Here is a 17,412-nt window from a genome sequence, read left to right on the forward strand (position 1 = left end):
TAACTACATGCTTCTTAAAATAATCTAATATCATACGTAATGCAGAATATTAAGATCAGAATATTAAGGTCATTGGAATTCAGGAGGCAACTAATCAGATTCATGTCCTTCTGAAATTTTTTTAATCTACATGTTTCAGTCCACATTACCAAAGATATATTTTAAGTAAAAGAACACTGTAGGCAGATGGAAGTTAACCTCTTGCCTCTCTTTGCAGATCTCTTCAAGGAAGTGGCGGGGCCCACGGAAATGTGTGACCAGAGGCAGCTGGGCCTGTTACTTCATGATGCCATCCAGATACCCCGGCAGCTAGGTGAAGTGGCAGCTTTTGGAGGCAGTAATATTGAGCCTAGTGTTCGCAGCTGCTTCCAACAGGTAAGCATGAAGGATCACTGGTACGCAGGATGTGTTGGGGAAGGGTTTTGAGGATGTTCTGAGACATGGGATAGGGAACTCGGGCTGGAGCCAAATGCTGAAAGACTTTGGGTACCATCTAACAAGTGGTATATTTTATCTCCTAAGGCTCATTTGCTTCAAAAAATAGCAACCCTTGCAAAGAGACTTGCTGTTTTTCTTTAATAAAAGCTACAGTGTTTAACCTGTGCCATTAAATGCTGTTCGTTCTGCCCTTTTCCTGGCCTCCTCTCCTACCACTCTTCTCCTTGCTCTCCACTTTCCAGCTGCACTATTTTATTTCCTTGTTTCCTGCCTCAGCAGTGCCTTTAGACCTGTGTCTGCTGTTTAGACATTCTTCCTTCCCCATTGCCCACTAACTCACTTCTCATACCTAATCCTTATTTGATCTTTAGATTTTAGCTTTAACTCTCACATCCTCTGAAAATCTTTCTCTGACCTCTTCAGATAATGCTATATTTTCCTATTATATTCACCTTAATATCTTCCACCTCTTCCTTCTCATACTCAGCACAATTATAATTACACACTGAATTATATAATTCATGGCTTAGTGTTTGTTTCTTCCGTAAGAACCTGAGCTCCATGAAGACAAGGACTGTGGCTATCATTTTACTGTTGTATCCTGTCTTAGTTCGTTCAAGCTGCTCTAACAAAATACCATAAACTGGGTGGATTTTAAACAACAGAAATTTATTTTCTACTGTTCTGGAGGCTGTCCATGATCAAGGTGCTAGCAGATTCAGTGTCTGCTGAGGGCCCACCTTCTAGTTCATTGCAACCTTTCTTGCTGTTTCCTCATATGATGGAAAGCTGCCTCTGGTCACACATTTCCGTGGGCCCCGCCACTTCCTTAAAGAGATCTGCAAAGAGAGGCAAGAGGTTATCTTGCATCTGCCTACAGTGTTCTTTTACTTAAAATATATCTTTGGTAATGTGGACTGAAACATGTAGATTAAATGATCTGTCTTGGGCCTCTTTTTTTGTTTGTTTGTTTTATACTTTAAGTTCTGGCGTACGTGTGCAGAATGTGCAGGTTTGTTGCATAGGTATACACGTGCCATGGTTGTTTGCTGCACCCATCAACCCATCATCTACATTAGATATTTCCCCTAATGCTGTCCCCTAGCCCCCCAACCCCTGACAGGCCCCAGTGTGTGATATTCCCCTCCCTGTGTCCGTGTGTTCTCATTGTTCAACTCCCACTTATAAGTGAGAACATGTGGTGGTTGGTTTTCTGTTCTTGTGTTAGTTTGCTGAGAATGATGGTTTCCAGCTTCATCCATGTCCCTTCAAAGGACATGAACTCATCCTTTTTTTATGGCTACATAGTATTCCATGGTGTTTATGTGCCACATTTTCTTTATCCAGTCTATCATTGATGGGCTTTTGGTTCCAACTCTTTGCTATTGTGGATAGTGCTGCAGTAAACATATGTGTGCATGTGTCTTTATAGTAGAATGATTTATAATCCTGTGGGTATATACCTAGTAATGGGATTTCTGGGTCAAATGGTATTTCTGGTTCTAGATCCTTGAGGAATTGCCACACTGTCTTCCCCAATGGCTGAACTAATTTACATTCCCACCAACAGTGTAAAAGTGTTCCTGTTTCTCCACATCCTATCCAGTGTGTGTTGTTTCCTGACTTTTTAATGATTGCCATTCTAACTGGCATGAGATGGTGTCTCATTGTGGTTTTGATTTGCATTTCTCTGATGGCCAGTTGACCAGTGATGATGAGCTTTTTTTCATATGTTTGTTGGTTGCGTAAATGTCTTCTTTTGAGAAGTGTCTGTTCATATCCTTCACCCACTTTTTTGATGGCGTTGTTTGTTTTTTCTTGTAAATTTGTTGAAGTTCTTTGTGGATTCTGGATATTAGCTCTTTGTCAGATGGATAGATTTTGAAAATTTTCTCCCATTTTGTAGGTTGCCTGTTCACTCTGATGACAGTTTGGTTTGTTTGTTTGTTTTGCTGTGCCTTTTGTTGCCATTGCTTTTGGTGTTTTAGTCATGAAGTCTTTGCCCATGACTATGTCCTGAATGGTATTGCCTAGATTTTCATCTAGGGTTTTTATGGTTTTAGGTATTACATTTAAGCCTTTAATCCATCTTGAGTTAATTTTTGTATAAGGTGTAAGGAAGAGGTCCAGTTTCAGTTTTCTGCATATGGCTGGCCAGTTTTCACAACATCATTTATTAAATAGGGAATTATTTCCCCATTGTTTTTCTCAGGTTTGTCAAAGATCAGATGGTTGTAGATATGTGGTGTTATTTCTGAGGTCTTGGGCCTCTTGTATAAGGGCACTAACCCCATTCAAGAGAGCTCCACCCTCAAGACCTAATCATTTCCTAAAGGCTCTACCTCCTTGTACCATCTCCTAAGTGGTTAGGTTTTTAACATATGAGTTTTGGGGGGACAAAAACATTCAGACTATTAGATTTCCTGCACTTTGAACATCATACCTACTTTAATAAGTATCTGCTAGATAACTGAATTAAAATGTCCTGAGTTCTTTTTAAGACAAGATTTTAAATATATATATACATTAAAGATGTTTAATTAAAGTATCAGTTTTTTTCTTTGAAACTATGCATACAAAAGAAAGATACACAAAGTTTTATACTGATCTAAGTTACTAATTTTAAACTGAGAAAGCACTTTAGTTTCTTTTTAATGTTTACTGCATATAAAGACATTTTAGAAATGTTACTACTGATGTTATACATATGCATAAAGTACAAGTCTACAGATATTTTGGCAAAGCATAGCCAGTGATTTATCATTGCTAGGGGAAAAAAAGGCTCACACCATATCTTTGAGGAGAATTGATGTCATGGGTTATTACATTTTATAATGGCCCTTTTTCTTGTTTTAGAAATACAAAAAATATCAAATGCAAATTCTAAATATGATTTATAGTTATACATGTAGGTTCACAGAATAACCTCAACAGCAACAGGAGGATGAAATTGTTAGAAATTTTAGCTTTGCACATAGGAAAATTGCTTAGTTTTGGGACTTATAGAGGGATTGGGGAGTTTTATGTAATTTATCCTGATAAATTTGAAAATCCTGCAAAGTACATCCATAGCAATATGGTTCCCATGTGATGATATAATGGGACTGGAGCAAGCAGGACACACAAAAATGACAGCTTTTATTTAGCATTTATAATGGCCTTCAAGTTTGTAAAATTATCAATGAGTCTTTCACAAGTTTTTACTGTCTTAGATGAATTTTTTTTTTTTTTTGAGATAGAGTCTTGCTCTGTCACCCAGGCTGGAGTGCAGTGGCATGATCTCGGCTCACTGCAACCTCCACCTCCCAGATTCAAGCAGTTTCTCCTGCCTCAGCCTCCCGAGTAGCCGGGACTACAGGTGCATGCCACCACGCCCAGCTAATTTTGTGTGTGTGTGTTTTAGTAGAGACGGGGTTTCACCGTGTTGCCTAGGCTGGTCTCAAACTCCTGAGCTCAGGCAATCTGCCCACCTTGGCCTCCCAAAGTGCTAGGATTACAGGCTTAAGCCACCACGGCTGGCCGAACTAGTTTTATAGAATTATTTATGTAAAAAGATTACTTTGAATTGGGTGGTTTTGGTTTTTGCTTTTGTTTCTTTCAAAAGCTGAGTATATTGAAGTCTTGGTATTTTTTTACTTCTTCCTATGTGACAATTTCTGCTTTTTCTACTCATAAGTTCTAGAATTTTCTTGACTTGAAGAACCTTAAAGCATTGTGACTTAACTGACATGGAAAGAGTTACATAGTTTCCTCTTCTGCACAAATTTTCAGAAGATTATGAAGCAACAGCACTTGCTACCATTTAAATGAAGACATTTCTTCACTTTTAATATATATCTTTTTTCACCAGAATAACAATAAACCAGAAATAAGTGTGAAAGAGTTTATAGATTGGATGCGTTTGGAACCACAGTCCATGGTTTGGCTGCCAGTTTTACATCGAGTGGCAGCAGCAGAGACTGCAAAACATCAGGCCAAATGCAACATCTGCAAAGAATGTCCAATTGTCGGGTTCAGGTAAGGCGTGCCAGTGCTGGAGGAGGCTATTTTCTGTTCCCTTTGCGTAATCTCAGTGGTACGTCTATCCTCCATTCCCATTTGGAGGTTTGCCTTCTAAATAAATGGTGTGTTCAGCATGTCTCATCTATCAAAAAGTAGCATTTCTTCTTATAACTACTACATGAAGCATATTTTATTATTGTTGCTATTATTATTTTCATTTACACTACTTTGGTCAGAACCAGAGATTTCTATGAATGTCCATTTACTTAGGTCACAAAAATGATTCATGCATGAAAATTGTATGGCTGATTATAAATAGATAACCCTGATGGAATTTGGTGAATATTCTGAGGTCTTTGGGGTCAAACTTAGCAAACAGGAAACAATGTTTAATTACCAGCTGAGAAGTAACCAAATTACTTTGTGTTACTTCTGCCAAGTTTGATATGAAGTACATTAACCCGACTTCTTCCCATGAGGAGCACTGCTGAATGCCATACTTTAATGTAATCAGTGTTTCAGACTCTTCAGTTTGTGACCCCAAAGCTGACAGTGCAGAGTCTATGCTTTGTCCTAAGGTGGAGATTTTTGGACATCCTGATCCACTCCTCTTAACATAGGTATGCATTTGACCTCTTGAATATATTATTTTTCTCTTCTGGGGGGAATCTGGAAAATAGCCCCAGTTTAATTTGGAAATCTTTTATGAAACAACATAAGCCTACTCAGTAGGGAAATTCAAGATTTTATGTGTCTCTGTTTTTGTTTTGTTCTTTTTCTGACCAAGTCTTTCTCTGCCACCCAAGCTGGTATGCATTGGCACGATCTTGGCTCACTTCAACCTCTGCCTCCCGAGTTCACACGATTCCCCTGCCTCAGCCTTCCGAGTAGCTGGGACTACAGGCGCATGCCACCACACCCAGCTAATTTTTGTATTTTTAGTAGATACTGGGTTCCACTATGTTGGCCAGGCTGGTCTTGAACTCCCGACCATGTGATCTGTCCTCCTTGGCCTCCCAAAGTGCTGGGATTTCAGGCGTGAGCCACCATGCGTGGCCTTATGTGTATCTTTTATTCGTACCTGAAGACAAAGTGCCAAGATGGTGATTCTCTGAGGGAGAGTCAAATCAGGAGGACTGGGATTGGTTGTTGTTATATATAATATCAGTATTAGTAGCTTGAATTAAACAGAATTGCTTTCATTTGACTGACTTTATCAGCATAATACTTTGTATGAAGCATATCATTGCATTCTTTGTGGATGGCTAACATAAGAAATGGAAATTCAAAAGTTCTCTCACGCATTATGGTGTAGTTGGGAAGACTAAAGTGTTGTGAGGTCAGAGGGCCTTGCTGCTATGCATTCTAAGAGGATGAAAAGACAGGTAGGTAGTGTGAAGTAGAGCGAGCATTAGCCTGGCAGACAGCCAGGGTAATAGATGCCCCAGTGGAAGTCAAAGCACAAATCTTGGAAGAGAAAAATGGTAAAGTCACAGTTTAAATGCAGCTGGGTTCTTGGAATGGCTGCATTTGGAGTATCTGGTAGACATAGGTGTACGGGAGAGGGAATAGCTGGAATGTGGCAAGGTCGGTCTACTACTCGGAAGATAATTCAAATGAGAGTCATCAAAGCTAATAGTCACTGCTATTTATTGTTTACTTTATGCCAGACAATGTGCTAAGAGGTGTTGTATTTGTTATTTTAGTCAGTTTTCATAAAAACTCTGTAAGATTGGGAGTATTACCTCTACCTAAAGGAACTAAGACTCCAAGATTAGTCAACTTGCCAAGGCCAGGCAGCCGACTGTGCAGAGACAAAGTTAGGATTCAAATCCAGATCGCTTTGGTTCTCCAGTTTGTGTTCTTAATCAAGATGGTTTTAAAAAGCAGATTAGATTTTTAGGAGAGGAGAGATTTAATATTAAGAAGTAATGAAATGGTATTGAAAGAGCAATTGATTTAAGTAAGGCATTAATTATTAGATCAAAAATATTACTCTGGATATAAACTGTAATGTGAAGATGGGAAATATCCACATTAATTGACTTGGGAAGAGACTGCCATCCATATATATATATATGTATGTATGTGTATATGTATGTATGTATGTATGTATATGTATAATCTGCCATATATGGTCATTGGTATAACCTAGAGATGCCGTGAGGGACCATATTTCTCAGCATCTGATGGATGTGAAAAGTGAAGGACAGGATAAAATACTCTAAAAACATTAAATATTTGAATGACCTTTAAAGTTTCATTTCTTAAATTAAAAAGGCCCGAAGCAACTATGCAGAATATTAAGATTTAACTGAGTTGTGGGTACATGGATGTTTATTATATTCTCCCTACTTTTCAATTAACTTGAAATATTTCAAAAGAAAAATATGTAAGAGCAATTATAAAGAGTGAACAACCTGACGTGTTAAATTTCAAGGGTTTAAGTTTCTGCTAGTACTATCAAATTGACCTGTAGATGTCTCTATGACAGAGATGTGAAGTTGACAAGCAGATCAGAGATTAAGGTTATGGGAGGATGTTCAGGAGATAGTGTATTGAGAAGTAGCTCTGGAGTCAGGCTACTTGGACTTGAATCCTGGATCTATTGTTTGGCACTGAGACTTTGAATAAGATACTTGGCCTTCTTGAACCTGAGTTTCTTCAACTTCAGATTCTATGAGTGTTTCCTTATAGTAGTAGTTAATACATGAAAGTGTCTAGGGCAGTACCTATCACAGAGTAGACATTCAGTAAATGTTGGCTTTTTTTTGTTACTACCAATAACATCATTAGTGTGATAGTAGGAAAACCTATGAATGTATTGTTGAACATTTCCATTAAGTGGAAATGCCGGAAAAACCTGGACAATGCTGTTACTCAGTAAAAGGCAGGATTAGAGAGAGGTATAGTAAGAGAGAGAACAGGATTCTTCAGAGAAGTAGAGAAGCATAGTGTTGTGGAAATCAAAAGAGAAGGCTTTAGCAAGATGGTAGAGGTGTTAGGTGCATCAGAAAGATTCTTTGAATCAGAAGTCATTGGGAATCTTAGAGAGGATTCTATCCATGTCATTATAAAGATGGCTCAGGAAAATACATAGGCTAGTATGTGCAAACAACTTGTTTAAAAAATCTAACTATAACTTAAAGAAAATATGTCAGGATATTGAAAATTGGAAGATGGTAAGTGATATATTGTCTTCCTTTTACTTGCATGTATATTTTTCCTGTTTTCTACATTGAGAATGTAGTACATCTAACATTTTTAATTTTTGAATAAAAGAGAAATATGTCCAGAGTTGATGCCTGGTTTAGGCACAAGGCCGAGCAAAGGTTTCTTCAAGCTAATGGTAACTTAATTATTGCACAAAGATTACCTATGAAGGGAATGAATAAAAGAACAATTCCAATAGTAAAATGGGGTCCAATTGGAATAGGTCTGATTAGCTTAGTTGTAAAAAGACGCATCTTTCTCTGTGTCTTCAGAGAATGAATGGAAAGGCAAATACAGAAATAAAGATAGAGAAATATGTCTATTATAGAATAATCTTATATAATCTTAACTTCATTCAGACTGTCTCTCTATCAAGCTTCTACCATATATTTATATGTATTTAAAATATTCATTTTCCCTGAACTTTTATAAATACTGCTAGAGGTTTTCACTAATTACCTCCAAATTAAATGTTAATGAAATCTTAGATTTACAGAGTGTTTTGTAAGCTGGGAATTTTTTCAGTTAGAATCATACACAGTTGCTTAATAGTGGTCACATAAATAAATTAGAGCTTTAGTTCTCTTTCTTGTAAACAAAGTGAAGGTAGGTAATCCAAGACTGTTTTTTGTGCCCACCTGGGCCCTTAGCTCTGTTTTCATGCACTGTCATCCCTAACATGTGGCTTCCATCTTCAAAGTCACTTCATGCTAACAAAGTGACTCTTCGGGATGTCAGATTCATTTTTCCAGTGGGGAGGAAGAGGGAGCATGCCTCTTGCCAACTGAGTCAGTCTCTTGAAATTCCAATTAGAATCCCCACCTAATAACTTTGGTTTCTATTGCACTGGTCACCACCATCAGCAAGAGAGGCTAAGAAACAGCAATTTTCTCAAGGCTCATTGCTAAAATGTGCTAACAGCACAAGGATATGTTACCAATGAAAAAGGAAGAATGGCTATCTGCCAAGGGAGTATTCAGCAGAAGATAAAATTCCATTTAGAAAGAAGATGTCAATCATACCTGTCAAGCCATGCTGATAGACCAAGAGATGTTGTTAGTGTATGTGATTGATTCAAACCAGTAGCTTCCCTGGCAAAAGTAAACTGGCTGTAGTATATGCAGAATGATTTCCTTAAGATTGATTTGCAAGTGATTTTTCAGGTCATTCTAGAAGCTACTCAGCACTTAGTAGTTTATAGCCACACAACCTTTAAATTTTGCTTCCATTTTCATTCTGTTGGTTGTATCATTTAATTTTTTTCTGTAGATGTGGGTATAATTTATGTTCTTAGTTCTACCAGCAATGCTGACAGAATATATTTGGGAGAAGATGTTTTCCACTCAGACTGATAGAAACTGGTCATCTAAGGTTTTGCTTTTGTAAGTAAGATTCTACAAGTAGAAGTCAATGTGCAGTGTCATTCTTATGCCAGAGATTTTAAAACACCATTTCCATTCAAGGATGCATTGTGATAAAGGCTCTATTTTGTTTTTCCTTTGTTACACAGTATTTCTTGATTTCTTTTTTTTCTAGTGACTAATTTAAACCAAATATAAAAGTGCTCATTGTTAAAAACTGTATCTTTGTGAGGGAATTTTAAAATTCATTTCTTATTGATGGTGTAATTGATATTTTAAAATTTGATGTTTCAACTTAATAGATATAATTATTTTCTTGTCCATCATTTTCCATTCATATTCAAACATTAAAAGAAATCTTCTGACATGCGTATTTGTCTCCCTTGAGACTTGAACTCCAAAATTTGATTTTTTTTTTTTTTTTTTTTGGTAATTTGGATGAATGAAGTTTCTTACCGCAAATTTGGACTAAATAATAGTAATGCAAGCCAATAAATTTTCTTTTCTTTCCTCTAGGTATAGAAGCCTTAAGCATTTTAACTACGATGTCTGCCAGAGTTGTTTCTTTTCGGGTCGAACAGCAAAAGGTCACAAATTACATTACCCAATGGTGGAATATTGTATACCTGTGAGTACTAACCCACTGTTTTGTTTTTAATACATTGCCATTGAATTAACTAATATCTAAAATGTTATTGTTTATTTAGACTTAATCTTTTTTGAAAAAATATCACTTTGAAGATTATATTTTTTGTTTTAAGTAAACTCGTTTATGTTGAATTAATTAGTGCAGAAAAAAATACTTTTTTTAACATCTATGTTTTGATTTTAAACTTTTTTGGTAGCAAATTCTTTTAAGAGCTGATACTGACCTGCATTGAAAATGATACTATGTAATGAAAAATCATGTTTCTTTTAGACATATTTATGCTTTCATAGTTAAATACTATATTCATATTAGCAAAAATACAGAAAATGGAGATATTAAAAATATAATTCCTAATTATAGCTCCTATATAAACTACCCTCTAATTTTTCCATGTCTCTGGTTTTAAGATTCTATTCATATTTATATTTATATTTATATATTTTGTTCCTGATATTTTTTACTCGACATTCCATTTTGTCACACAGTATAATTTTTTTTTAGTCACAAAATTTTTAATTGAGTGAATTACTACATTTTACCTAACCATTCCCTTAAATTTGGACATTTCGTTTATTTTCAATTTTGTGATGTTATAAATAACACTTTTACAAGTATCTTTGTGAAGGTAGCTCATTCCAGATATTATATAAATTACATTGCAATAGAATAAAGCACTATAAGTAGGTTATTTGAGTCAATGAATATGAGTATTTTTTATGGTCAAAATACTTGATGTCAAGGTTTTTTTTCAAAAGAGGTTTATCCCACTTTACATTATTATCACACTTTGTTAAAGTTTCAATTTTACTATAGCCCCACCAGCATTGGATATAAGTTCTTGTTTTTCCTTTGATTTACAGCTATTTTTTCTTGAAGTTATCCTCATGTTCTATTAATAGCTATTCTTTTACTTCCTTCCAAATAGTGCCCAAATGTATTCATCAAGCTGTCTATTTTCTTTGGTTTAGGGAATTGAGTTACTTGTTTGGATCATAAATTGACAGCAGGGCTGCAATACTTATAAAAGATATACATATAAATCTCACACTCATAAGTATCTTATCTCAAATAAATAAGTGCCCTATGTATGGAGAAGAAATCTCTAGAAAATATTGCTGAAATATAATGGAGGAAGTGCCCATACCACGTAATAGCTTTAACCAGGAAAAAGAAAGCTCCCCAAGAAAATTTGTGAGACAACATTTATTACTATTATTAACTTATTTATTCACCCAACAAATTAATATTGAACATTTTGTAGGTGTCAGGCCCTCTTGTCAAAGATAAACAAAACCAGACACTAGTTAAAATGGTAAGGACAGATTTTAATCAATAATACACTGATTATGCACATATACTTCTATTTGTACAGAGGTGACTGGGTGTTTTCAGGAGGGAATAGGCTGGGGAAACAAAAGACGGACTTGAGCAGAGGCAAGAAGGTGAAAACTGACCCAGCATTGGTCAGCATCAGTTCCATCAGACCAGCTGTGTCTGTGAGCTGGCAATTGTCAAGAGTTAGGATTCTACCATTCCAGAAAGACTGGGAGACAGGGGCCCTATCCTTTCTGATGATTACACTCAGAGAAATGACTTTCGGGTCCTTGAGAAAGACACCCCTGAGTTGTTGGAGATACATACACATCTCAAAGGGACAGAGGAAGGATTCCCCATTGTAAGCCCTTTTTAGTAAATGTCCTAAGAAAGAGTGAGCAGGGACCTGTCTTCAGGTGTTGACTAGAGCGAACAGTAAATTCTTTTGGCAGCTTGGAGTTTGTTTTTCAGGCCGACGCTTTAAGAGGGCAGATGCCTTAATGATCCCCTTTTTTAGGGTAATCTAGGGATGTGGCCTTGAACTGTTAGGAATTATGTTCATGTTTGTTCAAGTTTTTTAATGGAGAAGTGGGTGGAAGGGGATGGACAAAATGATTTGTGCTGAAAATTTGCAGTTTTTATAGGTCAAGGTTTCAGTAAAAAACAGAGCTTACTGGAGGCCAACACAAATTTGGTCAAGGAGAGAATCCTTGTCAGTCATTTCAGCTCTGATAATGTATCATAGTATACCCAGAAAGACAAGATTGTGGACTTTCCTGCTACTCTCCCTTTAGGAGGAAGAATATGTGAGAATGAACAAGGAAACAAATAAATGAGGTTATTATAGATTGCAGTAAGTGCCTTTAAGGAAATGAGTATATAATGAGATAGAATGATTAGAAGAGACACTTTAGATAAAGAAATCAGTAAGGTTTGTCTGAGCTGACATTTGAGTTGAGATCCAAGTTTGAGGGAAATTCAGGCCTGTAAAGAACTAGTAGAAGCATATTTCAGAAAGAAGAAACAGAACATACAGTGGTGTGAGATGGGAAAAAGGTTAGCGTGATTGGGCTACAGAAAGTGGAGCCTGTTCCCCAAGGGGCACGTGGAAAGGAGCACTGGCTACACAACTGGAAGTGCCCAGTGCATAATGAAACTGGGGGAGGGGCCCTTGTTTAACAATTATTAAGACTTCCAAAGTGGCAACATCAGAGCAGTAAATCAAGTTCAAGGCCCTTCTGATTGTAGGGCCCTGTGCAACTGCATAGGTCCAATATCTTTGAAGCCCACCCTGAGACTGGGAAAGAGGTGGGTGTAACCAGGGAACAGAAAGAAACCGGGACAAATTTGATGAAAGAGAAACAATAGTAGGAGATGGAATTAAAAAGAAAGGCAACTATCAGATTGTATAGAACCCCGGGGATCATTGTAAGGAATTTGGATTGGGGAAAAACATCATAGTAATATTTACATGAGTAGCTATTATAGAAATTTAGAAAGCTGATTATAAAATGCTAGTATCAAAATATCATCAAGTAAATATATGTTGTTATAGTAAAGATATATAAAATTACTCTTTTTCTTGGTCTTAAATGTATAATAATTCTTAATGGCTTTACAAAATACCCAAACAATTTGAAACCCACATATCTTCATCAGTTGTCATTCAGTGGGTGCATGCTTAAGAATCACTGATACACGTTTGAATTCCACTCTCCAACTACCAATTTTAAATGAAATCTGTAAGTTACCCAAAACTGTTCTTGTTGCATAGTCTTTCAAAAGTCACTGTTACCATTTCCAAGATTGCAGCTTATCCTGCATTATACAAGGATAGCTTCATTTTTCAAGATATCCTTTGCCCATTTCTGAGGCTTTGTAGTGATCTTATCAACAGCCTACTTATAAATCATCTGTATGACAAGTCACTTTCTGCATTTGACCCTACAACTTTTTGTAAAATAACTAGAAGTATATATTAATTGAATCTTTAAAAAGATGCTTGCATTTAATAGCAATGAATGACCTGATTTAACTGCTTTCTGAAATTTCTTTCTTTTCGCCCACATTCTTTACATTTGCTCTACTGTTTTATTTATGGTTCATCCATCTTTTACTCAACATTTCCTAAAGTCATTTCATGTCTGCCTTAGAAAATGAACTCAAGTGTGGATTTGTTCAGTACAGTGGTAATAAGCACCACTTGAGTGTTAAATGGATCAGACTTTTCCATATGGACCTTGATGTTTACATTCCTCAGAGTGTGTCTCCCTTTTTGGTTAAGAAGATGCTCCAGTCACCTTACTGACTTCATCTCTTTCCTTTTCAAAGTCCTTTACAGCTGACTCTGAATGTTTCTATTTTTAAGAGCTTTCTGCAATTTGGAAACCTTATTTTAAATCCACAATGCACCCTAAATATTTTGCCAATATATCTGCTTATGATTTATGGTAATGTTTGCCTTTAGCTGTAAGAAGACTAATGGTATATAAATGAAATATCATGACTCATGAAAGTGTTTTATGATATTGATAATTTATATGTATATAAATTATCTGAAGAAATGTAGCAGAATTTTTATTTCTCTAGGAAATGACTTTTTGTCTTATTTCCCCCTACTATTCTATAATCCAAATTTGTACATTTAAGAATTATTTCATTAGGCTTAATAAGAGTTGATCTTCAAGAGACAGCATGACACAGATGATATTTAATGCCTGTCATCATTCTGTCTCCATATGTCCAAATCCTACTTTCTCACAAAAACAGCTCACCTCCCACTTTGTGTGTGAAATCTCCCCCAGCTCCTCCAGTTTTACCCTCATCAAAGCACTTAGTTCAGCGGCCTCTGCCAATAGCCTCTACTTTACCAATTAACTTTTGATTCTATGTTCCCTTGTATCATTTTCTAACTATGCGATGTTTTTGTCTTCTCAATTATCTTTTTACCTCCTTGAGGACTGGGATGACTTTTATACTTTTCTCCCTGTGTTAGTTAAATTTGCCTCATAAAAGCCAAATGAGCTCATATCTGAATTTATAAACACTAATTATAGAATATTAAATCTGGAATTAAAGCTCTAAGAGATCATCTAACTTATCTTTATTTTGAAGAAAAAACTAAGTCTTAGAGAAGTGGTTTGTGCAAAGTGGATGGCATGGATTTAGTGACTTAACTCCATTAGGGAAACACACACACACACACACACACACACACACACACGCAGTTGGAAAATAGGAGTTTATATATATATCCTAGCTGGAATATTATGTTTGTTGAATACCCTTTTACATACCAGGCATTTTGCTAGGAGTTGGAAATACAGAGAAAATTTCATGAAGGAGAAAAAATACCTCTATGTGGAGAAATTCAAGACTGTAATTTTTTTTAGAATGATTAAAAATCAAGACAGTAGTCAATTTTTTTTTCATATTATCCATGCACCACATCTTTGAATTCAGGGATTATTGTTTGTAAATAAATAGTTACGTCTTATATTAAGATGTTCAGATTTAAATTTTTTTATTTATGATGATTTAATTTTGTTGTGAAAATTACCCTACTCAGATCTTTAAAATCATCTTTGTTGTAAGTAACCGAAATTTAATTCAAATGAGAAACATTTTTATATGTTAGGATATATAAAAGATAGTGTGTGGTTTTGTTTTTTGAGATGAGATCTACTCTGTTAGTGAATTTCAAGTGTATTATCTGTAGCCACATGCTGTACAGTAGGTCTCCAGAATTTATTTATCATATAACTGAAAGTTTATACCCTTTGACCAGTCTCTTCTCTTTTCCTCCACCTCCTGGCCCCTAGTAACCACCATTCTACTCTCTGCTACTATGAGCTTGACTTTTTTTTTTTTTTTTTTTTTAAGATTCCACATATAAGTGAGATCATGCAGTATTTGTCTTTCTGTATCTGGGTTATTTCACTTAGTATAAGTCCTCCATACTCATCTAAGTCATTGCAAATAACAGGATTCCCTTTTTTTTTTTTATGACTGGATATATTTCACTGTATTTTCTTTATCCATTTATCTGTTATAGGATACTTAGGTTGATTCTGTATCTTGGCTATTGTGAATAATGCTGCAGTGCACATAGGAGTATAAATATCTTTTGGAGATAATGATTTTATTTTCTTTGGATATGTATCCAGAAGTGGGATTACTGGATGATGCGATAGTTCTATTTTTAATTTTTAAAAGAACCTTTAGACTGTTTTTCATAATGACTGAACCAAAGATAGTTCTTCTTTAAATTGGAGAGTTCTTCTTTAAATTTCACATGATTTATAAAAGTTCATACAATTGCCAACAGTGAGAGAGAACTGGATAGGGTTAAATACTAAGAAAAATGGAAAATGTTTAGAATAGCTACTAGGGTCAATCATGAGTCACACAGAGATGAGTAAACTGATTGCTACCTTGCCACAGGAGTGCAGCTGAGGTTAATTGGCAAGGATTTGTAGTTTGTGACTCCATCATTGCTCAGCAGCTTTGGAATTAAAAGATGAAAAGTATATTTGAAGGCCAAGGGAGTGAAAAATTCAAAGGTGTTAATGATACTGTGGTTGATTTGAGGTATTCTCATGCTGAAGAAATCTCATGGTGGGATAAAGGGCTAGAGATCAAGATGATGGGGAAAGAAGAGGTTTATTTGTAATATAAGAAGTGAGAAGAAGAGTCAGAAGATTCCAGTCAGTGAGAGATTTTTTCAAGTTAGAGATTTTGGACTAAAAGCTGTTTTAAGTTATGATGAGGCCTGGGGTATGGCCACACCCCAATGTGTGACTGAAGTAGGACACAGAAGGTTCTAGAAATGAGACGGCTTTTAGAAAGTCATCACTGCATCTCTAGAATTGAAGTGACAGACAGGTGATAGCCCTGTCTGGCATTGTACCATCAAAGGAGAGGGGAAGGGCACATTGGCTTTAGTAGATGAAGCTTAGGGGGAAAGGGTGTTTAGGAGAGAAAAAAAAAATATTTTCTTCCCATCTTAGTTTCATAGTTGAGGCTCCTGTAACAAAAGATAGATTAACAAGAGAAGTGCATACAAATTGATGTAATATAAATTTTACATTACATGGAAGCCTTCATCAGGAAGAGAAGACCCAAAGAAACATGGAAGCCTGTGTATTTTTATGCTTAGGTTTGATGAAGAGTGGACAGTTGTGTAAAAGTATGATTGAATAAGAAGATATGACCTAATGCTAATGAACTAGGGGAACTTAGCAAGGCCTGTTTGTTCGGATTCTTCTCTGTGTCCTCCTGTCTTCAGTGATAAAGATGTTTCTTCCTTCCAGGAATAAGGAGGGCACCTCTCGATTAAGGGTCTTATGACCCTTTAGGTAAGAAGCGTGGGAGAAGGTCAGAGAGATCTTGCTACATCTGCTGTTCTCCTAATGTGCCATATTTGGAGGTAGTGTGTCCTGAACTCTTACCAAGTGTAAACATCCTTTTCTCTTAGTTTTTATGAAAGAGAGATTATACAGCCACTAATGAAAAAGATTATATGGGAGATGGCATTATCCCGGGAGCATCAGGATTGATTCAAGGAGGTAGGTTGAAATAGTAATTATGAACAAGATGTAAGGGAATGTGTTAAAGAACACAAAATCCATTGTAATGGAGAAAGAAAGGTAGATAGGCTGTGTGCATATGGTGAGGTACAGTAACCCCATCCATGGGGAGAAAATGTGAAATAGAGCAAGGTAATGGAAGAAATAGTAAAAGGAAAGGAGGAGGAAATAGGCAAGGAAAGGTTAGCCAGGATAGAAAGGTGGTTTGAGAGACATGTTTGCTCAGGGAGAAGAGACGGGATATTTGCAGAATTTTGTAGTTTGAAAGGTCAACAGCATCAGCTACTTCCAGCATTTCAATTGCAAGGGTAGATTCATTGTCAGTGTCATAGTTCAATTGCTGAGCTTTACATAGGACTAGTTTGTACTGGTAACTTTGATGAGTTTAGTGAGAAGAGGCGACGACAAGAAAAAAATACCTCGATGAGAAGCAGCTTATTAAATTAATACCACTCAAAAGAGATTTATATTGCAGGTTTTAAGCAAATACAGTTGTTTTTAAAGCAAGAGGTTCAAACGCATTCTTGTTAATATTGATTAACATATAGGGAAATACGCCAAAATTACATGTTTTCCATGAGAAGAATCATATTTTCAGTGAGAAGAATTACAATTTTGTAGTAAAAAAATCGAATTTCTTTTTTAAGTTAAAAGATAAATTATGCCTTTTTTAAATGAACTATATGCCATTGGCAAAAATAAAACTCACAGACAAAAACAAAAAACAAAAAGAACAAAGAAAAAAAATCTAGAAGCAGTTGTTTTGACCAATCCTGTCCACCCCTGCCAGCATCAATGTACTTCGTAAGACTATAAAAATCAAATATTTTAAAAATGCTGATTCATT

The 17,412-nt window shown here is 35.9% G+C and overlaps 1 protein-coding gene across 11 annotated transcripts in view; it reads left to right on the top strand.

Moving 5' to 3' along the window:
• Nucleotides 1–17,412, top strand: part of UTRN (utrophin) — a 581,880-nt gene that overhangs the window by 521,756 nt on the left and 42,712 nt on the right. For all 11 annotated transcript variants that reach the window (XM_005552038.5, XM_005552041.4, XM_074037195.1 and 8 more), the window contains 3 exons: nt 218–375; nt 4,289–4,455; nt 9,531–9,642. In XM_005552038.5, coding sequence (XP_005552095.3) covers nt 218–375; nt 4,289–4,455; nt 9,531–9,642 — 437 coding nt within the window. The remainder of the gene's footprint in view (nt 1–217; nt 376–4,288; nt 4,456–9,530; nt 9,643–17,412) is intronic.

Source organism: Macaca fascicularis, chromosome 4 (assembly GCF_037993035.2).
Source record: "Macaca fascicularis isolate 582-1 chromosome 4, T2T-MFA8v1.1".
NCBI lineage: Eukaryota > Metazoa > Chordata > Mammalia > Primates > Cercopithecidae > Macaca > Macaca fascicularis.